At 46.6% G+C, this 24,634-nt stretch overlaps 2 protein-coding genes across 2 annotated transcripts in view; both read right to left on the minus strand.

Moving 5' to 3' along the window:
• Window positions 1-8,388: 8,388 nt before the first annotated feature.
• ACTA1 (actin alpha 1, skeletal muscle) lies at window positions 8,389-11,279 on the minus strand. The gene is made up of 7 exons (XM_010374031.2): window positions 11,122-11,279; window positions 10,119-10,259; window positions 9,688-10,012; window positions 9,414-9,575; window positions 9,138-9,329; window positions 8,865-9,046; window positions 8,389-8,786 (listed from the first exon to the last, which is right to left on the minus strand). The coding sequence occupies exons 2-7, from the start codon at window positions 10,245-10,247 to the stop codon at window positions 8,643-8,645; spliced, it is 1,134 nt and encodes a 377-aa protein (XP_010372333.2). The 5' UTR covers window positions 10,248-10,259; window positions 11,122-11,279; the 3' UTR covers window positions 8,389-8,642.
• Window positions 11,280-18,960: 7,681 nt separating this feature from the next.
• Window positions 18,961-24,634, minus strand: part of NUP133 (nucleoporin 133) — a 71,617-nt gene continuing 65,943 nt past the window's right edge. Inside the window, exons 25-26 of the mRNA XM_010374032.1 lie at window positions 23,598-23,686; window positions 18,961-19,702 (exon numbers count right to left, since the gene is read on the minus strand). Coding sequence (XP_010372334.1) covers window positions 19,566-19,702; window positions 23,598-23,686 — 226 coding nt within the window. The 3' untranslated portion in view covers window positions 18,961-19,565. The remainder of the gene's footprint in view (window positions 19,703-23,597; window positions 23,687-24,634) is intronic.

Consider the following 24,634-nt stretch of genomic DNA (forward strand, 5'->3'; position numbering starts at 1 on the left):
CATAATTCATATCACCTGGGGGACCAAGAGTCTCAAAGCTTTGAATTTACTTTAACATGGTCTTAGATTAGAAGCGTTTTTCTGGGAGAAGCAAATTCAAACCCTCTCTGGGGAGAGTCACCTTTATTCTAAGTGTCCCACAAGTAATTCTTCAAGGACAATGAACGTGGCACATTTAAGTGCACATGGAAATAAGGAAGCATGAGTAAGAACTAAAGCAGAAATAACAGAAACAAACACAATGATTTCAGCCACTGGGATTATCATATCTGTATTATTATTATTATTATTATTATTATTATTATTATTTTCAGACTTGAATCTCACTCTGTTGCCCAGGGTGAAGTGCAGTCATGTGATCTCAGCTCACAGCAACCTCTGCCTCCCGGGTTCAAATGATTCTCTTGCCTCAGCCCCCTGAGTAGCTGGGATTATGGGCACGTGCCACCACACCCAGCTAATTTTTGTATTTTAGTAGAGATGGGGTTTCACCATATTGACCAGGCTGGTCTCAAACTCCTGACCTCAGGTGATCCACCTGCCTTGGCCTCCCAAAGTGCTGGGATTACAGGCATGAGCCACTGTGCCTGGCCTCATATCTGTATTATTAAGAAACTATGCTTGCTGTGTTAAAGAAGTAAAAGATAAAGTAACACATTTTTTTAGGAAACAGAAAACTATAAAAATGTGACCCAGTTGATTTGGAAAATAACAAAACAATTTATAAAACAAAAAAGTTTAATACTAGAAATTTAAAACCCAATGATATTGGTTAACAGGATATTAAGCAAGTTAAAGGAAGAGTTAGTGAACCGGAAGATCAGCTGGAGGAAATTACCTACAATGCCATTCAGCCAAACCCCCCAATAAAAACACAGAAAAGAAGTTGTAAAATTGTAAAATGTTAGCAGCCTGGGAAACATAGTAAGGCTTTGTCTCTACATTTTTTTTTTTTTTTTTTTTTTTTTTTTAGCTGGGTTTGGTGGCATATAACTGTAGTCCCAGCTACTTGGAAGGCTGAAGTGGGAGGATAACTTGAGCCAAGTTTGAGGTTGCAGTGAGCTGTGACCACGCCACTGCACTCCAGTCTGGGTGACAGAGCAAGACCCTGCCTCAAAAAAAAAAAAAGAAAAAAAAATTATAAAAAATAAAAATTAAATAAAATGCAAAGAATATCAAGAAGTTCTGACATCCTAGTTTTTGCTTACAAAAAAATTTGCTTCTATTAAAAGGCATGTAAAGTAAAATGCACATCTTAAGGGTATAGTCCTGAATTTAACCTGTATATCCCAATCCTTTATCAAGATGCAGAACATTTTCATCACCACCAAAAGTTTCATAATGCCAGTTCTTAATCTCCTTCTCTACTTTCCAGAGGCAACCACAGTTCTAATTTTTTTTCCTAGTTTTGCCTATTCTCAAATTTCATATACATGGAATATTACAGTATATACTGCTCTGTGTAAATTTTCTTTTACTCAGCATGTTCTAGGGATCCATCACGTTGTTTTGTGTATCCATGGTTTGTTACTTTTTATTGCTGTATAGTATTCATTATAAGCCTACACACACTTTGTTTCTTCCTTTTCTTGTTGATGGATACCCAAGCTGTTACCAGTTTCTACTTTTATGAATAAAGCTGCTATTAGCATTCTTGCTCAAATCTCTGTTTGAACATATGTTTTCATGCTTCATGGGTAAATTCGTAGGGGTGAAATTCTCAGGTATTAGAATAGTTGTATGTTTAGTTTTATAAGAAACTGCCAAATGCCTTTCCAAAGTTGTACCATTTTATATTTCCACTTAAAAGAGTATGAGAATTTCAGTTACTCCACATGCTTGCCAATATTTGGTGTTACCAGTCTTTTTAATTTTAGCCATAATCATGGATGTATAGGAGTGTCTGATATATCTTTTATTTTGAATCTTTCTGATGACATCAAGGGAATGGGCACTGTTCAAAAGGGAATGTCAGCCGGGAGCAGTGGCTCATGCCTATAATCCCAGCACTTTGGGAGGATGAGGTGGATGAATCACTTGAGGTCAGGAGTTTGAGACCAGCCTGGCCAACATGGCAAAACCCCATCTCTACTAAAAATACAAAAATTAGCTGGGCGTGGTGGCAGGAACTTGTAATCTCAGCTACTCAGGAGGCTGAGGCATGAGAATCACTTGAACCCAGGAGACGGAGGATGCGGTGAGCCGAGATCATGCCACTGTACTCCAGCCTATGTGACAGAGTGAGTGAGACTTCGCCTCAAAAAAAGGGGTGGGGGGAATATCCCACAAATACAGTGTTACCCAGCATGCTGTTGACATTGTTACAAACAAACAAGTTAAGGACAAGATTCTTGCCGAGATAATAAATGTTGTTATTGAGAATATTAGGCACACAAGATAAATTCCTAAAACACATTGAAAAAAAAAAAAGATCATGGCCAGGCGCGGTGGCTCACACCTGTAATCCCAGCACTTTGGGAGGCCCAGGTGGGCAGGTCACGAGGTCAGAAGATCGAGACCATTCTGGTTAACACGGTGAAAGCCCGTCTCTACTAAAAATACAAAACATTAGCCAGGCATGGTTGCAGGCACCTGTAGCCCCAGCTACTCGGGAGGTTGAGGCAGTAGAATGGCCTGAACCTGGGAGGCAGAGCTTGCAGTGAGCTGAGATTGCATCACTGCACTCCAGCCTGGGCAACAGAGCGAGACTCCATTTCAGAAAAAGAAAGAAAGAAAGAAAAAAGAAAAAAAAAATCAGTAAAAGAAAGAAGCCAAAGAGAAAGGTACCTAGGTTCAACTGAAACACCAGCCTACCTCATCTGGAACAGCACACCTCATGAGAACCGAAGCCTGAGCTGCTGGAACCTATTCTCTATGAAATTGTGACATAATAGGTGTAAAATTTAAGATTTCTGATTGAAGAAGAAGAGGAGGAGGAGGGAAGGAGGAGGAAGAGGAGGAGGAGGCAGGGAGGATGAGAAGAGGAGGAGGAGGAGGAAGAAGAGAGAAGGAGGAGGAGGAAGAAGAAAAGAGAAGGAGGAGGAAGAGAAGGAGGGAAGGAGAGGAGGAGGAAGAGGAGGGGAGGAGAGGAGGAGGAGGAGGGCGAGGAGGAAGGCGGCAGCCAGGTGAACACACAGAAATACATTGAAACACATGGGGAAGAAGACCATGTGGAGATGGAGGTAGAGGTTGGAGTGATGCATCTACAAGCCAAGGAATGCCAAGAATTGCTGGCAACAACCAGAAGCTGGGAGAGGCATGGAAAGTTTCTCCCTCAGAGCCTTCAGAAGGAACCTATCCTGCCAGCACTGGGATTCTAGGCTCCTGGCCCCCAGAACTGTGAGAATAGACCCCTGTTGTTTGAAGCCACCCATTTTGTGGTACTTTGTTACAGCAGCCAAAACAGAACACAGGCACCACCTAGGAAATTGGAGAAAATGGGGTGGTAAAAGGCAACCCTGATTCTATCCACACCCATGAGAACCACCAATATCATCTTTGCACCCTTCAAAATTTCCCTTTCCCTCACTCACCATCCCCAGAAATGGTTCAATATCAGAATAAGCCATTAAGAAACTGACAAGGAAGGCAGGGCCAGTCAAGGGCTTGGGGCTCCTTCACCCAGTGACAGGCCCTCCAGCTTCCTATGTGATATGGATGGCCTTGGGGGAGCCACCCATGTTCCTGTCTCCCATGAGCTACCCTGCAGTTGCTTCTGCCACCTCACACCCCTTTTGGAAGTTGCAGCCCATGGCCTGCCTGAACAGGGCTCTGGCTGGGAGTGACAAGGATGCAGGTGGACATGGGACCCCCGTGTTGCCACCGTGCCACCTGTCTAAACAACAAAGCAGGCTTCCTCAGCTTCTTTTTGAGAGCCACATTGAAGCTCAGAAGTTCATGGTAGCTCCTCAAAAGCCCTAGGACATAGCAACAGTGGTAAAACAAATGCTTTCCAGAGGACACAGCAGGGCAGAAAGGAAATGGAAGTGACAGAAAGGGAGTCAAAGAGGAGAGGCAGGCAGGCAGGCTGACCCCATGGGCAGAGCCCATTTCCCTCCAGTCCTTCTGGCTGAGGCACTGCTGGGTGAGGCCATGCCACTTTCTGTGTCCCTGGAGCCAGAGAGAGAAGCAGGCCTTCTTGAGCACAATAAGGGATGTGTTTCCTCCACAAGAACCAGGATCTGGAACTCATCCCATCTTGTGAGAAAGCAATACCGTGCAGTGGAGCAACCTCACAGCCACAACTAACCAAACAGAGTGAGACACAGCACAGAACCCACAGAATCCAAACAGTTCACAGTGAGGGTGTGCCCCTGCCTCCTCTCCACCAGTAGCCCCCAGTGTGCTCTGTGCCAGAAAGAGACTCAAGAAGAGCCTGGTGCCATGGCCCATGCCTATAATCCCAGCTATTAGACCAGCTGGGAAACATAGTGAAACCCTGTCTTAACAAAGGGACAGGGAGCGGGGTGGGGGGCAATAACAGTGGCTCACACCTGCAATCTCAGTGCTTTGGAAGGCTGAGGCAGGAGGATCACTTGAGCCCAGGAGATCAAGGCTGCAGTGAGTTATGACTGGACCACTGCACTCTAGCTTGAGTGAGAGAGACCCTGTCTCTAAAATATAAAAAATAAAAATGAATTGTAACAGGAAGAGCCAAGGGATGAGAGGCTAGTCGTGGTAAGGATCATGGCAGCAGACTCCTAAGGATGGGACATATCTTGGCCTTCTCTGTACCCCTTGCACATAGAGACTGGGCAATATGTCCAGGCATGGTGGCTCACACCTGCAATCCCAATACTTTGGGAGGCCAAGGTAGGAGGATCAGTTGAGCCCAGGAGTTCAGATTGGCCTGGGCAACATAGCAAGACCCCATCTCTACAGAAATAAAAGAAAAATTAGCCGGTGTGGTGGTACATGCTTGTAGTCTTAGCTACTTGGGAGGCTGAGGCAGGAGCATCATTTGATCCCAGGAGTTCAAGGCTGCAGTGAGCTATGATCCCATTACTGTACTCCTACCTGGGCAACAGAGCTAGACTCTGTCTCCAGAAAAATAAAACAAAAAACCAAGAAGCTGAGCAATACAATAGTTCACTAACCCTTTGTACATTCTGCCACATCTGAGGTGAATGTGATAGGCCTTGGGACAGATGCAGCAGGAAGGACCTTGATACTCCCAAATTCTAATCTTCAAAGGTTTAAATGAGAGAGCCCAGGGTGCGCCCAGTCCTCAGACCTTTCAGTCTTTTTTCTCAATCCTAGTCCCACGCTTTAATCCTGACACCTTTTCTCTTTCCATTTTCTTCTTTCCCCTATCTTTCTCCTCCTGTGCACTAGTCATATAGATTTAGTGGGGAAAAATGTTAGTGGCAACTTAATGAGCTTTTATGAGAAGGAAATAAGTCCAGTTAGATCCTTGATGAGTCCTTTTGCCACGTCTAAGGAAACATGATAAGCAATAGGTGGGGGGAATCTCTGTGGCCTTCACTTCTCTCACAGCTCTAAATGGATGCTCTGAGAGGGCTTTTTAGTGGGAAGACCGCTGTGGTATAATCCCCTCTGCAGGGCCCAGCACAGCGTTGCCACACAGGGTCTTGGTTCTTGTTACCACAAACACCCGTGTAGCTGCAGAAAATAGTTATTTCTGTCCTCACATAGTACAAATATTTGTATATGCTCTGGATTGTTTTTAAAGATTCATTCCTGACCACACCATACCACAGAAAAAATCCTCTTTCGGGCCTAATACTGGTAACACAATTTACAAAATATCTATGGCCACAACCCAATATGAGAGCAGAAAAGATATGGAATACTAATAAAATGCAAGACGCTTGTTTCCTTTTAGAGAAGTGTCAGAAGAGAAATGGCATTTTGGCCAGGCATGGTGGCTCATACCTGTAATCCCAGCACTTTGGGAGGCCAAGGCGGGCAGATCTCTTGAGGTCAGGAGTTCAAGACCAGCCTGGCCAACATGGTGAAACCCTGTCTCTACTAAAAATACAAAAATTTGCCAGGCATGGTGTGCACCTGTAATCCCAGCTACCCAGGAGGTTGAGGCAGGAGAATTGTTTGAGCTCAGGAGGCGGAAGTTGCAGTGAGCCGAGATCGAGCCACTGAATTCTAGTCTGGGTGACAAAGCGAGACTCCATCTCAAAATTAAATAATGCATGACATTTTTTAGATTTCGTGCATTTCCAGTGAAAACATGTAATTTATAATTTTTGCACTTATTTTGGTAAAACAGTAATGTCAATGATGGGTTTTAAAAATTGGCACTTGACAAAATACTATCACAGTATACTGAAAACTTCTGTCAGTTCTAAACTATTATGAGTCATTTACAGATTATGATCATAGGAGAAACAGGCCTTACATATCTTACTTAAATCCCAATTGATTTAGGGTTCTAGTTCAAACATCATTAGCATGACAGTCAGCTAACACATGTAATAGTGATATTTTACCAGGCTGATGGCTGCATGAATTTATTTATTTATTTATTTATTTATTTATGAAACAGGGTCTCACTGCCCCCAGGCTGGAGTTCAGTGGCATAATCTTGGCTCACTGCAACCTCTGCCTCTTGGGGCTCAAGTGATTCTCCCACCTCAGCGTACCGAGTAGTTGCGACTACAGGTGCACATCACCATGCCCAGCTAATTTTTGTATTTTTAGTAGAGACAGAGTTTCACCATGTTGGCCAGGCTGGTCTTGAACTCCTGGCTTCACGTGATCCTCCTACCTCAGCCTCCCAAAGTGCTGAGATTACAGGTGTGAACCACTGCACCTGGCCACGAATGAACTATTTAAGCTATGTGTGTATAGGTTGTGTTTGCTCAGATATGCTTTTGCATATTCAATATTACCAATATGCTAGTGTATTATTATATCAGATATATCTATAGTGGTTAGTATTATCAGCAAAAGCCGTATCTCTCTGAAAGACTAGTATTTAGCCCATTTTTAACCTTCATCCACCCTGAGTGGGACAATACAAGGTTTTCAATGAACATGGTATTATATAATTGTTTTATTAAAATCTTAAATTTTAGGATTATTGTCAATTCTCTTGATATCTGGATTTGACGGTACCACACCCTTGGAGGCCTCAAAGATTTCTGAAGTTTTTAAATAAGCCAGAAAATGAGGGATTAAACATTTGACTATGTGGCATATAACATAGCTATTTTGTCATTTGCAGCTATAAACTTACTTACAAACGAGTTTATTACTTTGAGTCTGAATTCGTTGTATTTAGGGGCCACTGCTCTTGAGAACATTGACTAGGAAACTTTAAGCTCATTTTAAGGAATAGGTATTGCACTCTACCACAGAAATTCAAACTGTTGATAAATTTGGTGCCTTTAAAACTTTTTTTCGGGGGGGGAGGGTGTACCTCCTTCCCTTGCTTACCTCCCCATCTTCCAGTGCCAGCCTCAGCTTCCCACCCCTCTGACGCTTCTTTGCTGCCCTTCTTTCTGGAGCTCTCACGTGGCCCGTCCTTGTTTCCTTCCCAGGCCCTGCAGGAGGGGGTGTTTCTTTCTACTAGCAGCACCTGGTGTGAAGCAAAGGACTTCCCAATTGGAGACAGACAGTGACGGTCTTCACTTGCAAATTAAAACTCATTTATTAAGCCTGGACATAGTGGCACAGACCTGTAATCCCAGAACTTTGGGGGGGCTGAGGCAGAAGCATTGGTTGTGGCCAGGAGTTTGAGACCAGCCTGGGCAGCATAACAAGACCCTGAGACTCTGTCTCTACAATAAATATAAAAAATTAGCTGGACGCTGTGGCACATACGAAAATATTAGCAACTGGGGAGGCTAAGGTGGGAGGACCCCTTGAGCTCAGTTAGAGGATACAGTTGGGCTCTGATCGCACCACTGCTCTCCACCCTGGGCGACAGGGGCAAGACCCTGTCTCTATTAAAAACAAAACCAAAAACAAAATAACTTGTTAAATACAGAACACAGCCCCCTCTCAGATCTGGAGATTCAGTAAGCAAACACCATAGGCGGAGCTGAGATGCTCTCTGAGAAACAGCTCTCCGGCCCCAGCACCATGGTCAGCGCCGGCTGCCTGAAGGGCCCAGGGCCACCAGCCGAGGCCGCCCCGGCAGGGCTGGCAACTCTTGGGAGCGCTGCGCAGAGGAAGAAAGCTGCCTCGCCACACTCCAGAGGGTCAGGTCAGGCCACCAACAGCTGCCAGTGATCTGGGATGGATCTGATCCACTGGGGAAACCGGCAGAGGAGCATGGGAAGTTGTAACTTTTGTCTTCCAGGGAGCCCATTCATTTGGGGTATTGTGAAAAGTGACTAAGGAGGATGTGGGGGGATGGGAATCCCGCTTCCGGCTCCACTCCCACCCCAAGCAAATAAACACGATCACTTTACGCAGCTTAACAGAATGACTTTAATGCTTCTTCAAGTTTTCCATTTCCTTCCACAGGGCTTTGTTTCGAAAAATAACAAAATGAGGTAATAAGTTAATGTATGTACACGTTATAAACACTGTGTCAGTTTACGATGGCAACAAAGGAAGTTGTTACAAAGAAAGTGAATGTGGGGTGGCTGGAGGTCAGTCGCCAGCCGATTGAGCAGATTCGTCGTCCTGAGAAGTCGCGCGCTGGAGGTGGAGTGTGTCTAGAAGCATTTGCGGTGGACGATGGAAGGGCCGGCCTCGTCGTACTCCTGCTTGGTGATCCACATCTGCTGGAAGGTGGACAGCGAGGCCAGGATGGAGCCGCCGATCCACACCGAGTACTTGCGCTCTGGCGGGGCGATGATCTGCAAGACAGAGCGTGAGGTGGGGAGACCTCACCCCAGAGCCCACCCCGCCGACAGCCCGCGCAGGCCGCCGCCCACCTTGATCTTCATGGTGCTGGGGGCCAGCGCGGTGATCTCTTTCTGCATGCGGTCAGCGATCCCGGGGTACATCGTGGTGCCCCCCGACATGACATTGTTCGCATACAGGTCCTTCCTGATGTCGATGTCGCACTTCATGATGCTGTTGTAGGTGGTCTCATGAATGCCCGCCGACTCCATACCTGGGGACCGCGGAAGGGAGCGTGAGCGGGAGCTCCGGGCGCCGGGGGCCGGCGGGGCCTGGGGGCCGGAGCGCGGGCGCGCGGGGCTCACCGATGAAGGAGGGCTGGAAGAGCGTCTCCGGGCAGCGGAAGCGCTCGTTACCGATGGTGATGACCTGCCCGTCTGGCAGCTCGTAGCTCTTTTCCAAAGAGGAGGAGGAAGCGGCCGTGGCCATCTCGTTCTCGAAGTCTAGGGCCACGTAGCACAGCTTTTCCTTGATGTCGCGCACGATCTCGCGCTCAGCTGCGTAGGGTAGAAGCAGGAGAGGAGCCCTCACTCAGGGCCCACCGCCAGCTCTCCCTCCCGGGGTGCCGGGGCTCCGCGCACCTGTGGTCACGAAGGAGTAGCCACGCTCAGTGAGGATCTTCATCAGGTAGTCGGTGAGATCGCGGCCCGCCAGGTCCAAGCGCATGATGGCGTGCGGCAGCGCGTAGCCCTCATAGATGGGCACGTTGTGGGTGACGCCGTCGCCGGAGTCCAGCACTATGCCTGTGCGCGCGCGGGAGAGAGTGAGTCGCTGGGGGCGAGGCCGAGGCTGGGCGCTCAGCGCTAGGGGCGGGGGCGGGGGCGGGAGAGGGGCCTGGGCGCAGCGGGCACTCACCAGTTGTCCTGCCGGAGGCGTAGAGTGACAGCACGGCCTGGATGGCCACGTACATGGCGGGCACGTTGAAGGTCTCAAACATGATCTGGGTCATCTTCTCGCGGTTGGCCTTGGGATTGAGGGGGGCCTCGGTGAGCAGGGTGGGGTGCTCCTCGGGAGCCACGCGGAGCTCGTTGTAGAAGGTGTGGTGCCAGATCTTCTCCATGTCGTCCCAGTTGGTGATGATGCCATGCTCGATAGGGTACTTCAGGGTCAGGATACCTCTCTTGCTCTGAGCCTCGTCGCCCACGTAGGAATCTTTCTGACCCATACCAACCATGACGCCCTGCGGATCCGAGACACCACGCACCCATTAACGCCGCTCCGGGTGGCACCAGGCTGGGTTACGCGGGGACCCCGACCCGGCTCCCTCCGCGGAGCGGCAGCCTGACCTGGTGTCGGGGGCGGCCCACGATGGACGGGAACACGGCCCTAGGGGCGTCATCCCCGGCGAAGCCGGCTTTCACCAGGCCGGAGCCATTGTCGCACACGAGGGCGGTGGTCTCGTCTTCGTCGCACATCGCGTCTAGTTTCTGCAAGGACAAGGAGACCGCGCGGTGCATCAGCGCAGACGTCTCAGCGGCAGCGGGGGAGACCTGGCCGGCCCCGACGTCCTCCCTCCCCAGGAACCTGGGGATATCCCCTACCAGAACCACTCAAATTCTGCCAGGGCGGCGACCAGGGGTTCTCTTCCTGAGCTTTGCCCCTGGCTAAGGGCTGCCCTGCACCAGGAAAAGGGGCACAGGGTCGTGAGACCACACTGAGAAGTCCTCTGTCCACACAGCCAGGGGAACATGTCCCCCAAGACCTGTTTGCCCTCCCTGCCTGACACCTGCTCCAGGAGCTGGACGCTGGTGCCCATGCTCTCTGCACCTCCCTGACCACATCTGTCACCCAGGAAGATAAGGCCTGGGCACTGCCTGCTCGCTGGGCCAGCGTGAGGGTGGAAGGAGATGCCCATGGGAAAGGCGTTGGCACCCCATCCAGGGAAGAGTGACCTGTTAGGAACCCTATGACATTTCAAACTCAGAAAGGGCCTTTTTGCCTGTTGGAAACCCAGCGTGGGTGGTCCTGGCTGCTCTCTCATTAGCTCTAGCGCTAGTTCGGAAGGCAACTGCCTTGGCGACAACTAAAGCAAAACCGTTTATCTCCCTAGGCACATCCTACACGCCGCATAAAGCAGCCCCGAGGGGCTAGAGAAAAATCTGGAGACGTCTAATTTCCAGAGGCTGTCTTGTCTCCTTTTTAAAGCGCATGTGGCTCGGGAGACGAGGCACAGCGCTCAGGGCGCAGGCCTGGGGCTGACCAGGTGAACCGACTGGGTTCTGCCCCGGAGTCCTTCAGGTTCCCCTCGATATTACCCTGTCCCCCTGCCCCTCCCAACTCCCGCCCTACCTGGGCGCGTAGCTACAACTGCTACTCTCGGCTCGGGCCCTGGTCGCCGCGGGAGGGAAGCGAGGCTTCACTTGGCGCTGTCCGCTGCGGTGGCCGCTTGTCTGTCTGCTCAGGTTTTATATAGCCCGCGGGCACTCCCTCAGCGCCACCCCGCAGGAATGTCGCTGCCCTTCTCCAGCCATATTTGGGTGTTGGGCACTAGAGCCCCCTCCCTCGGCCGGCTCGCGGCCTGGGCCCCCGCCCGGGTCCCCTGCGTTGACCAAAGAAGGAGCGGGTTGGCCCGGTCCCAGGTAACGCGGGCCGGGCCGTATATGGAGTGTCTCCCTAGCGGGTTTGCCCCTCCTGACCCGACCCAGTTGCCCGCTGGAGGGGATGGGGTGGGGCGAGCGTCACCTCGTGCGCCGGTGGGTACATGTGTGCGCCTGCGCTCCGGGAACCACACCTGTCCCGAAGGCCTCCCCACCCAGGCCCACTCTGAGCGCCCTGGGAGCTCGGGAAGGTGCCTGACTGCTAACTTCCAATATTTCAACTCCTCTTCAGGTTCTTTGCTCAGATTCCCAAACTCCCACTTGCGACTACCCGGAGGAGGGAGACGTGTGGAGTGGTGGGCTTGGGCGGATTGGAGAAGCAGTCACTCCTGAGCCTCAGGCAGGGAAGGAAGGCGAACTCCCTCCCCCTGACGCCCCTGGAACTCCATTTCTCTCTTTCTACCCCTGAGCTCCCTGAATCCAAAAAACTGAGCCACGTCGACCCCTTCCCCCACCGCACAGAGGGCCACTGGCGGCCGGAGGGCGCGCAGCTGTCGCAGGATGGACAACTGGCGGGGGGAGGCGAGGGCGGAGCGCCGGGGCTCCCGGGGATAGGCCCGTCAGACGCAAAGCCTGGGCACACGGAACTGTCCGCCTCAGGGACGCGCAGCGTACTTGGGTCTCCTAAAGGGATTGAAGGGGTGAGGGTTCCCCTCCTCTAGGACGCACTGGCCCCAGGTTTTGGTGGGCTGAGGCCCTCCCCCAACCTCTTCGGTGGCACTATGTGTGTCCCTCTCCTGGGGCTGAAAGACGAGGGTCATAACCCAGGACTGGCTAGACCTGGAATGGAGGTGGAGATGGGTGAGGGGCTCTTCCTAGATGAGGCTTTGCTGGTCCTTCCTGCCAATAAAGGGCGGGGGGTGGGGGGGGCGGCAAGGACGCAGCACTCTAGGATGGGTGGCAGTTTTTCCTTCTGCAAAGGCTGAACAAACTCATCTTTATATTTAGAGGATGATGCCTGCCAAGGCCGGGCTGCCTCCCAGTCCACCTTAGAGTCATCACCTACCAAAGCCTGCTGCAGGTTATATTTATATCACTGATATATGGGGCTATGCCTTTCAGATTTTCTAGAAGGATTTGGAACTACTTATGGTAAAGTACAGTGGGGGTCAGCAGAGGTTACCCAGTTGGTGCCTGTCTCTCTCTCTCTCTTTTTCCCTAAGACAAGGACAGTTCTAACCTTGTGGAGGCTTGTGGAGGGCACAGGAGGAGCAGTCTTTTGTGATGAACTCAGTGACATGCTTTAAGGGGGTACATCATTGATGCGGTGTGGGCCAGAACAGAATCACTCATTTTTCTGGTGTGCTTAAGTGCTCCTAAAATAGTTGCAATTCACATTTGGTAGTGGAAATCAGCAACTGGGACAGGTGCGGATTCTCTAAAAGGGGGATAGAAGCATATGTGACCCTCCTCTGTAGCCCACATCATGGCAGCTCATCCTAAAAATAAAGAAGTATTAACAAAAATGTTTTAGTGAATAAAATACTATCCTCCTAAAAACAATCAATTAAAAAATAAGGAGTTTGGCTAGTATAGGAACTACGTGGTGATTTGGTTCCTATGGTTTCATATTTAGTTCTTCCAAGTATTTTGGAGAATAAGTGAATAACTGACAGAACTGTATTTCATTTTTAATATCCTGTGTCCTCCTGTGTCAGCGAGTAGTGGAGGTACTTGAAAAATGAGTTGCCAGGTACCTGGCAAATGAGTTGCATGTAACATAAGGGCACTAGCTTACGTTTGGGCCTTGAAGGTAGGAAATTTGCTGCCGTTCACTGGACACCTCAATATCTGTTCGCATTCCAAAGGAGAATGAGACTGTCACTATTTTTCAAAACTCTTGCTCAGTCCAACTCTTACCTTTCCTTACAGAGAGCTTTTCTAAGCTCAGTCTGTTACATTCAAACCCACACTAAAAGCTGACCATGATTAAAAACACTCACAAGCAAACAGAGACCTGCTAGTACAGCAAACTGTGGGAGATGGCCCCTGAGGTGGCCAGTTCAGGCATCTGTTCCCTGCCCACATGATTTGCGGCTGGTTTAAATAGTCCCTGACAGGTCACCACAGGCCACCCTCAGTCCCATTCTGGTCTTGTTGCATTCTCATTGGCTTAGAGAATAGACTGAACGGTGGGTGGCAGAGCCACGTCTCCATACATGTACGTTTTGGGGGAGTGCAGCGGCGCCCTGCACAGCATTTTGAGAACTGTCACTAAGTAAAGGTCAGCCATGTAGGGTGTGCTTGACAGGGAGTTCCTGCTTCTAAGTTTTCAGGTGCAGTCTCAGCTCTTCATACCCTGGTGGGGCCCTTCTGCTACCACTACGCCAGTGTGTTCACACTTCCCTTCTCTCCAATCATGCCACTCAACACTCCACACACTCGTACCCCAATCTCGCTCAGTCCCAGTCTTCCCTACTGTGTTTCCTATCAATTTCAACAGGAATTGGTAAAACACTTCATAATATGCTTTTATGTTTCAATTAACCTTTTAACTATCCTAAGGTAAATAAGATAGGTACTACTCATTCCAGTTTTTTTTTTTTTTTTTTTTTTTTTTTTAAAGAAAACTGAGGCTTAATGAGTTAAAACACACCCCAGGTTCCACAGCGGCCAGTGGAGGAGACAGGCTTGGGCTGTCCTTCCTCCTACTGCCAGTGGCCAGGGAGGACAAGGACTGCTGCTTCTATCTTCCCCAACACTGAGTACAGTTCGAAACAGAACAGGCCCTTGAGGGATCTTTCCCAGTAATGAGCCAAAGACATCCTAATATGAAAAGTCATGGCTTCCCCAGAAACTCAGCTTTGAGGGGCTGGCTGGGCACTCCAAGTTAGAGACATTCCAGGGACTGGGTAGACAAAGACAGACTCATTCTCCTCACAAGCTACTTAAAAAGGTCGGGTCAGCCAGGTGTGGTGGCCCACGCCTGTAATCCCAGCACTTAGGGAGGCTGAGGTGGGTGGATCACTTGAGATCAGGAGTTCAAGACCAGCCTGGCCAACATGGTGAAACCCCATCTCTACTAAAAATACAAAAATTAGCCAGGCGTGGTGGTGCACACCTGTAATCCCAGCTACTCGGGAGGCTGAGGCAGGAGAATCGCTTGAACCTGGGAGGTGGAGGTTGCAGTGAGCCGAGATCCTACCACCGCACTCCAGCCTGGGCAGCAAAAACCCTATCTCAAAAAAAAAAAAAAAAAAAAAAAAAAAAAAAAAAAAAAAAAAAAAATGTTGGGTCAACTCCTGGCAGTCACAAAAAAATGGGCTTGGATTTTCTACTTTTTCCTCCTCCTGAAGCTGGTGGTGTGTGCACTCATGGCCACCTCCAAGAGCCTGTTGATTCACTGGAGTAGTGCTCCCTCTTCAACCTTCTTTATACCCAGAATATCAAGAACTGGTTAGGAGCTTGCATTCTGGAGTCAAGCAGAGTTACATTTACCTTCCCCTCTGACTGGCTATGTGATCTTGGACAAGTGACTTTCCAGAAAGCATTCTCAACTCACGATACTCCCTAAGACTGATTTGAGGATTAAAAGTAGGGGAGAGCTGAGTGCGGTGGCTCACGCCTGAAATCCCAACACTTTGGGAGGCCCAGGTGGACAGATCACCTGAGGTCAGGAGTTTGAGACCAGCCTGGCCAACACGGTGAAACCTGGTCTCTACTAAAAATACAAAAAAATTAGCTGTGCATGGTGGCGGGTGCCTGTAATCCCAGCTACTAGGGAGGCTGAGGCAGAAGAATCTCTTGAACCCAAGAGACAGGTTGCAGTGAGCTGAGATCAAGCCACTACACTCCAGCCTAGGGAGAGAGCAAGACTCCGTCTCAAAAAAAAAAAAAAAAAAAAAAAAAAAAACAAAACAAAAACCAAAAACAAACAAAACAACAAAGTAGGTGAGTACCTGAGACATATGAAACATTCAGCACATGATGCCATGTCTTGCTTCCAATAACTAAGGGCTTAGGGCAGATGCACACAGTGCAGTGGCAGGAAAGGTGAGAAAAGAATATTAGAAATTGGCCTGCTCAGTATACACACATCAATGTCACCACAACTGAGTAGGGAGAGTCAATGTCATGTTCACTGTGTTTGGAGGGCATCAAGATTTTTGTACAAAGATTTATTCTAGTATTTAAAATGGTCAAAAAAAAAAACAAAAACAAAAAACAAAACCCCATGTGTCTTAATTTTTGAGAGAGAGACAGAGAGAGACACAGCAAGAGGGTAAGGGCTGTTACGTTAATTATGGTTCTGCCATATGGTAAAGTATCATGCATTTTTAAAAATCGTATTCTAAAGAATAATTAAGATGGGCATTCTCAAAGGGGGAAAACTTGGTTCTTAGGGAGTGAAAAAAATTCAGCTAGTACAATGGTTTGTGGCTTCCAAAGGCCACAGTATATTTAAAAGATAGTCGGCCAAGTGTGGTGGCTCACACCTATAATCCCAGCACTTTGGGAGGCCAAGGCAGGCAGATCACCTGAGGTCATGAGTTCGAGACCAGCCTGGTTAACATGGTGAAATCCCGTCTCTACTAAAAATACAAAAATTAGCCAGGCGTGGTGGTGAGTGCCTGTAATCCCAGCTACTGGGGAGGCTGAGGCAGGAGAATTGCTTGAACCCAGGAGGCCGAGGTTGCAGTGAGCTGAGTCCACGCCACTGGACTCCAGCCTGGGTGACAGAGCAAGACTCCATTTCCAAATAAATAAATGAATGAATGAACGAATGAATGATATATAGTAGGTCTGTGGTATTACACTTTCTTTGGAGTGGGAGGTGATTAGGAAAAACTGTCTAAAAAGGCTCCTCAGGAGGGTGCTTCATTTTCTACAGTGTTTTTCTTAAAATTTAGAATTACATATTATTTGAGACAGGGTCTTAATCTGTCACCCAGGCTGGAGTGCAGTTGTGTGATCATGGCTCACTGTAGTCACAAACTCCTGGGCTCAAGCAATCCTCCCAACTCAGCCTTCCAAGTAGCTGGGACCACAGGCACACATCACCATGCCTGGCTAATTTTTGTATTTTTTTTGTACAGACAGGGTCTTGCTATATTGCCCAGGCTGCTTGTGAACTCCTGAGCTCAAGCGATGCTCCCATCTTGGTCTCCCAAAGTGCTAGGATGGCCGGGCGCGGTGGCTCAAGCCTGTAATCCCAGCACTTTGGGAGGCCGAGATGGGCAGATCACGAGGTCAGGAGATCGAGACCATCCTGGCTAACATGATGAAACCCCGTCTCTACTAAAAAATACAAAAAACTAGCCGGGCGACGTGGCGGGCGCCTGTAGTCCCAGCTGCTTGGGAGGCTGAGGCAGGAGAATGGCGTAAACCCAGGAGGCGGAGCTTGCAGTGAGCTGAGACCCGGCCACTGCACTCCAGCCTGGGCGGCAGAGCGAGACTCCATCTCAAAAAACAAAACAAAAAACAAAAACAAAACAAAACAAAAAAAAACAAAGTGCTAGGATTACAGGTGTGAGCCACCATGCCTGACCCAGTATTATATTTTTTAAATGTATGTTGGCTTTTAATGAGTGGATTTGTTTACACGGGTGTGTGTAATATATATATATTAAAATAATATATATTAAAATAATATATATATATATATATATATTTTTTTTTTTCAGGCATCCTCAGGATAAAATGTCAGGAACAGGCTACACTGTTTTTGTAGTTAGCCTCAAAATGTCCAGGTGTGTAGGATGTAGGTGGGTGATGTTAGGAAAACTACAATTCAGCCCCTAAAGTAAAAAAAGAAACACAGTTCAACCATTAAAAATGAAAGCCCTCGGCCGGGCGCGGTGGCTCACGCCTGTAATCCCAGCACTTTGGGAGGCCGAGACGGGTGGATCACGAGGTTGGGAGATCGAGACCACCCTGGCTAACACGGTGAAACCCCGCTCTACTAAAAACAAAAAATTAGCCAGGCGCGGTGGCGGGCACCTGTAGTCCCGGCTACTCAGGAGGCTGAGGCAGGAGAATGGCGTGAACCCGGGAGGTGGAGCTTGCAGTGAGTGGAGATCGCGCTACTGCACTCCAGCCTGGGCGACAGAGCGAGACTCCGTCTCAAAAAAAAAAAAAAAAAAAAAAAAACGAAAGCCCTCAAAGAGAGGCGTCAGTAGCCTTTACCTCACTCAGGAGTTCAAGTTTTTACTGTCTGTCTCCAGGTCTGCCGCAATCCTTGACACCATTCTGTTCACAAATTCTCAAGACATGCCCAGGCCTGCGCACACTCCCCTCTGCTCACAACCACACAGAACACTTTCCTCTTGTATTCTGTCAAGGTCCCAAGCTGGGACTCTCAGGGCAGCATGTAAAGACAGGCGTGATCGCAAACCTTTTCCAAGTCAGTAAAGTGTCTTCTTTCCACAGAAATGTCACACAGCACCTGTATAATTATCAGCTACTTTATACAAAAACCATTAATAATTCTTTGATGAAGACTCTGCTGTGAAACCACTTTTTAAAATTCTAGAGAAAAAATTATTCAAAATCCTAGGTCTTAATTTCATTTTCACTGTTAAAATAATTTTTAAAAACTCAACTGTTTGGGTGTAACAGCTACTAACTATGAGATAGAGAGAAAGAGGATTAGAAGAGTGAGCTTTTTCCTCCCTTGACAGGATGCTCCACTTCACACCACAAGAGCAGTCGTTTTACATCCACACAATCAGTGGGTTCTGGGGCATGATCAGATCGGCTTTCCTGTGATACTGTCCCATCTACCAGGGATCACTAGGTTTGCAGCTGCAAAGGAGGGTGGTGGGAACCTATGTGTCCCAGAGCACATTATCACCTGACAGGGTCCTACAGGTGAGAAGTGAACACTGACAGCTGACCTCCATGTAAAAACAAAGCCTTATCTTACAATACAAGTACTCAGCAGTTTCTTACCGGCCATCTGACAAGCTGCTCTTCCTAACTTCTCCTAGTACCTTCCAACATGTTCCCAACCCAGACCCTAATGCTGTCCTAACACACAAGCTGCAAAGAGAAAAAGACCAGGCTGCTAGCTTCTTCTCTTTGATTTACAAACAGCTCCATTAACCTGCTCTTCCAAATATACTCAAGGGCTGGCCTTGCAGCCTGTGGGGGAGAAGGCCTGATGCTGGGCTCTGTGAATCCAGGAACTGGACTCTTCACCATGTTTAACTTCTGACCTTTTCAGATGCTGGAGCAAGCTGGTTAGTGGGCATTCGACTGGGCCAAGGCACAGACATGCCAGCAACTCCCTGTCCAACCTCTGGCCTTTATTGAAAACTCAGATAAACATCGAGTGAGTGATGACACTGGTCAGGACAAAGCTCGGAGAGAACAGTACCTTTTAGTCACATCGATTGCCATATTAGGACAGCCTATAATGGTTTCCAGTATCACTCACGCTTTTGACTAACTAGGCCGACTATGGTCAAGATTCATGAAAGTCATTCTGAAAATACATGAGGCTGACTGAATCCCCATACTGAAAGAACTAAACATCAACAGTAATTTATAGATAGGTTAGAAAACCACATAAATGTTTCATTCACTAAAATACTTTCATTAGTGCTCATTTATTATTTCTGTAGAAAAGTTTAAAATGCTCCCAATGAGTTCATAATTATCAAGTTCATATGAGCTAGGCCTGCTCTGCTTTTGTTTTTCATCTCATAGTAAGTCAGCAAAAGTTGACATTTACCTTACTGGACATTTCCCATTAGCCCTAACTGAAATAGATACCAAACACCCTAGATTCTCTTTGGTGCAAAGTATCTGGAGTCACAGAATTTTAGAGAAAAGCTAGTGCAATCTAGTAATTTTCATGGTCACAGAAACTGAGGCCTAGAAGTGATTTGTGCATGTGAGTAGCTAGAACCAGGACAAGAACTCCAGAACCTGGGACCACGTCAGAGGAAAAAGAAAGGGCACCGAGTACAGGAACAACAACTGACACATTTCAGGTGGAAAAAACAAGTCACGTAACTGAAAACCAAAATCACAGTTACATAACTATTTTATATTAGCTTCCTACATATAAAGTGTAAAAACTCAGCTATACATGTTCTGAAATTGTACAAACTTATACTTGTTTATGGCCTAAAATTCTTATAAGGACACACTTATACAAATTTCATAAACAATGGCCATTTTAAGAAAAAGTTATATTTGTCCCTGAACATAATATTCATAATTTGCTTTCAAAACAAACTCGAAGTAAGGATTGGACTTTAAGCTTCCAAGCTGATCTGCCTGTAGCAGGTCTTTCACCTCCGGTAAGTACTCACTGAGCTGAATGCCTATAAACACAAACACAAGAAGTCATTTTTCAATTATTATAAAACTCTCAAATGAATTCAGATGATTGATGACAAAAACACCTGTCCTTCTATTTAAATATAACGTCACTTCGCTGTTGGGAAATACTCTCTTCTAAATTCCTTCCATCTGTCAAACATACTTTCAAGTCTAACAATGTGATATTCTTCACAGGGCTGCCTGAGTGTTTTTCCCTCCAGTGGTCAAAAGAGCCATTCTATTTAAAGTGTTTAGTAAGATCTGAAACGCTTTCACATATTCCCAAGCTTGAAAACAAGTATTTCAAACACTTATATGATCCCCTATTTAGGGAATAATTTAGTAGAAACACTGTTATGAATGCTAGCTACAGTATCTCAAAATGTATTTACAGTATAAATCTAAAATTAGATAGGCAAAAGAATCATTTCTTCACAAGTCATCCATAGAGCTGAAAAGCCAATGAACATGAACTAAATGGATTGTCTGACATCTGTGTAGTTACAAATAAGCATATACAATTTTCTCATTTGACAGAGAAAACTGGATGAAAATTTTCAAAATAAGCCAATAGTATTTTATAATTTGCTACATTACCATAAGATTCTCAAAATCAAATACTGGTTTAAAAAAAAAAAACCCTCAAAGGGTCTTGCATCATTTTTGTTTTGTTTTTTTTTTTTTTCAGACCAAGTCTCACTCTGCTGGCCAGGCTGGAGTGTGAAGGTGCTATCTCAACTCAGAGCAACCTCTGCCTTCTGGGTTCAAATGATTCTCCTGCCTCAGCCACCCCAGTAACTGGGATTACAGGCGCCCACCACTACGCCCAGCTAATTTTTTGTATTTTTAGTAGAAATGGTGTTTCACCATGTTGGCTAGGCTGGTCTTGATCTCCTGACTTCAAGCGATCCACCCACCTCAGTCTCCTCAAGTGTTGGGATTACAGGCGTAAGCCACTGTGCCCAGCCTATTTTTTGGTTCTTAATTGTAGTTTTTATTTTTTATTGAGACAAGGACTCCACTCTGTCACCCAGGCTGGAGTGGAGTGGTATGATCATAGCTCACTGTAACTTCAACCCTTTGACCTTCCATGCTCAAGTGATCCTCCCACCTCAGCCTCCTGAGTAGCAAGGACTATAGGCATGCACCACCAAGCCTGGCTAATTTTTTTTTTTCTGTAGAGGTGGGGTCTTGCTATGTGGCCCAGGCTGGTCTTGAACTCCTGAGCTCAAGGGATTCTCTTGCCTCTGCCTCCTAAAGTCCTGGGATTACAGGTTTGAGCTACCACACCTGGTACTTAATTGTTATACAAGAAAAATCTGAGTTGATAAGTGTTATGAGACTAAATCCAAACAAAATATTTGTATATCATTTATTATGATTAACAAACACACTTTCTTTTTTTTTTTTTTTTTTTTTGAGACGGAGTCTCGCTTTGTTGCCCAGGCTGGAGTGCAGTGGCCGGATCTCAGCTCACTGCAAGCTCTGCCTCCCGGGTTTACGCCATTCTCCTGCCTCAGCCTCCTGAGTAGCTGGGACTACAGGCGCCCGCCACCTCACCCGGCTAGTTTTTTGTATTTTTTTTAGTAGAGACGGGGTTTCACCGTGTTAGCCAGGATGGTCTCGATCTCCTGACCTCGTGATCCGCCCGTCTCGGCCTCCCAAAGTGCTGGGATTACAGGCTTGAGCCACCGCGCCCGGCCAACAAACACACTTTCAATAAAAGTTATTTCTCTCTAAAATGGTATACTTGTAAAGATACCACATTAATTTGTAAATGATAAATTCTCTTTAAAAAGTAACATTTTATTTGACTTTTAAAACTCAAATGCTTGCAAAAGCTTGGTAGGTAACAGACTGTATGAGTGAAGGCAGCCATAGGGCATCTTGGTAAACTTAAGCCAATGGCCTGGCTGCAGGAGGGCAGCACTCTTCAGCCCAAGCTGACTGCTCAGTGTAACAGTTTCAGTCTCATATAGGCAAATCTTTGATTTTCAAGTGAAGCCAGAAAAATAAGACTTTTTTTTTTTTTTTTTTTTTTTTTTTTTGAGACGGAGTCTCGCTCTGTCGCCCAGGCTGGAGTACATTGGTGCAATCTCGGCTCACTGCAAGCTCTGCCTCCCGGGTTCACACCATTCTCCTGCCTCAGCCTCCCAAGTATCTGGGACTACAGGCGCCCTCCACCACACCCGGCTAATTATCTTGTAGTATTAGTAGAGACGAGGTTTCACCATGTTAGCTAGGATGGTCTTGATCTCCTGACCTCGTGATCTGCCCGCCTCGGCCTCCCAAACTGCTGGGATTACAGGCGTGAACCACTGCACCTGGCAAAATAAGACTTTCATAACACTATTCTCAACTATTAAATGTTGGTGACTAACTAGAAAAAAATTTAAACTTCATTTAATGAGACAGGCATTTTGTTCAATATGTATAATGTATTTCAGGTAACATGTAAAAACAAACCTTGTGGGTAATTGAAATATGTCTGCAGGACGAATGCATAGGCTGAAGTAGCTGTTGCACTGTCAATGCCTATGAAATATAACGCAAGGTTATCTGTATCTCCCTACCTTCAGAATCTGTCCTTTAAAAACACTACTGTGCATGAAAGCCATATTATTAAGAAGGTTCCAAAAATACATTTGTCCTGTTCTTAAAAAAAACCACACACCTTATATAGGTAAAATATACATATATAATACACACACACATACATAATTTTTTTTTTTTGAGACAAGGTCTCACTCTATCACCCAGGCTGAAGTGCAGTGGCACCATGATAGCTCACTGCAGCCTCCATCTCCTGGGCTCAAGCAATCCTCCTACCTCAGCCTCCACAGTAGCTGGAACCACAGGCATGCACCCCTGTGTCCAACTAATTCCTTTTTTCTTTTTTTTAAAATATACTGACAGGATCTCGCTACGTTGCTCTGGCTGGTCTTGAACTACTGGGCTCAAGTGATTCTCTCACTTTGGCCTCCCAAAGTGTGCGCCACTGCACCTGCCTATATTTTTATTTAAATAAAAGTTTCAGCTGGGCACGGTGGCTCATGCCTGTAATCCCAGCACTCTGGGAGGCCAAGGCAGGCAGATCACAAGGTCAGGAGTTCGAGGCCAGCCTGACCAACATGGTGAAACCCTGTCTTTACTGAAAATACAAAAATTAGCCAGGTATGGTGGTGCGTGCCTGTAATTCCAGCTACCCAGGGGGCTGAGGCAGGAGAATCACTTGAGCCCGGGAGTCGGAGGTTGTAGTAAGCTGAGACTGAGCCACTACACTCCAGCCTGGGCAACACAATGAGACTTCATCTCCAAAAAAAAAAAAAAAAAAAAAAAAAAAGTTTCTACTATTCTTATCCTTTATGAAATTATGACTTTCCATTCCTGTTTTTCACCTGTTTTATGATCCACTAAGAATAACAAAAACTGCAAAGCTGCCCTTAAATATTAGCACTAGATACTTAGACACAATTCAGTCTGTGGCATTTTTACAGCTACAAATCTGAAAACTAATGCATGGAGATCAGTGTGGATAGACTCCAAATGAAAGCTTCTTGGTTTTTTTATTCTTTAGACAGAGGCTGAGGCAGGTGGATCACGAGATCAGGAGTTCGACACCAGCCTGGCCAACATGGTGAAACCCTGCTTTTACTAAAAATATAAAAATTAGCCAGTCTTGGTGGCACAGGCCTGTAGTCCCAGCTACTCCGGGGGCTGAGGCAGAAGATTCGCTTGAACTCGGGAGGTGGAGGTTGCAGTGAGCCGAGATCACACCACTGCACTCCAGCCTAGGCAACAGAGCAAGACTCCATCTCAAAAACAAACAAACAAAAAACCAAAAAAAACTGAAGAGTGACACTGTAATTTCCAACAGTATAATAACAAACCACTTACCATCTTTTAAAAGTTTCTGTAAGATCTTCACAAATATACTGTCTTTAGATACTTCAATTGGATCATCTTTGCCATCAGAACTGGACCAGCTAGAAAACAAAATCATTATGAGGGAAAAATGAAATCACTGCTACAGCTGAAATAAATGATTTGCTTGCTATCATGGTTTTATTTTGATGGCTGTGGGGTATGGAGAATCTGAGTTTTGTGATACTGTTTCAAATCATTTAAATAAAGGCACTTTACATGTTGAATACACTGACAGTTTCTACGTTAGATTAAGATGTTACGCTCTAGGGAACATGCAAGAGAAGCCAAGGAAAATACATTTAAAAAAAGATGTTACACTCAAGGTAGCTACTGACTCAGTATAACTCTTATGTATTTGATTTCAAAAACCAAGTAGTGAGGTATCTTTCTGAAGAAAATTCAATTAGTAAGTAACATATTCAGTATGGACCCCAAAGCATGACTCACTGTAGCTTTGAACTCCTTCAAAGATCACAAAGCATTCCAAGTAGCTAGGACCATAGGCATGCACCACTTTGTGTAGAGACAAAGTCTTGCTATGTTCCTAGGCTGGTCTTGAACTCCTGGGCTCCAGCAATCCTCCTGTCTTGGCCTCCCAAAGTGCTGGGATTGCAGCCATGAGCCACTGGACCCAACCAGAAGCTTTCTTTATGTAGTTGTGACTGTCTACTACTAAATTAAAAATACCAAACCACTGCTCTGTAATCAATGGACATGATACCTTTACAATTTTTAAACAAGAAACTAAGACAAGGAATTCTAATCAAAATGATAGCATCCTTTTGCACGACTGGGAAGGGGCAAAACAATCAAGCAGGCAGAAAGCTAGAAGCTTCAGGGACTGACCGCTAAGACTAAACTTAACAGCAATTTCAACTGCTTCGGAGTGATCAGGGGAGGGAAGAAATGGTTTAGTAAAAATAGCTCTTCTATGATATTTTACCACAGGAAAAAGGAAAATTGTGAGTAGGAGAAGGCTTTTAGCATTCAAGTCATGCTTTGTTTAA

Source organism: Rhinopithecus roxellana, chromosome 8, assembly GCF_007565055.1.
Source record: "Rhinopithecus roxellana isolate Shanxi Qingling chromosome 8, ASM756505v1, whole genome shotgun sequence".
NCBI classification, from domain to species: Eukaryota; Metazoa; Chordata; class Mammalia; order Primates; family Cercopithecidae; genus Rhinopithecus; species Rhinopithecus roxellana.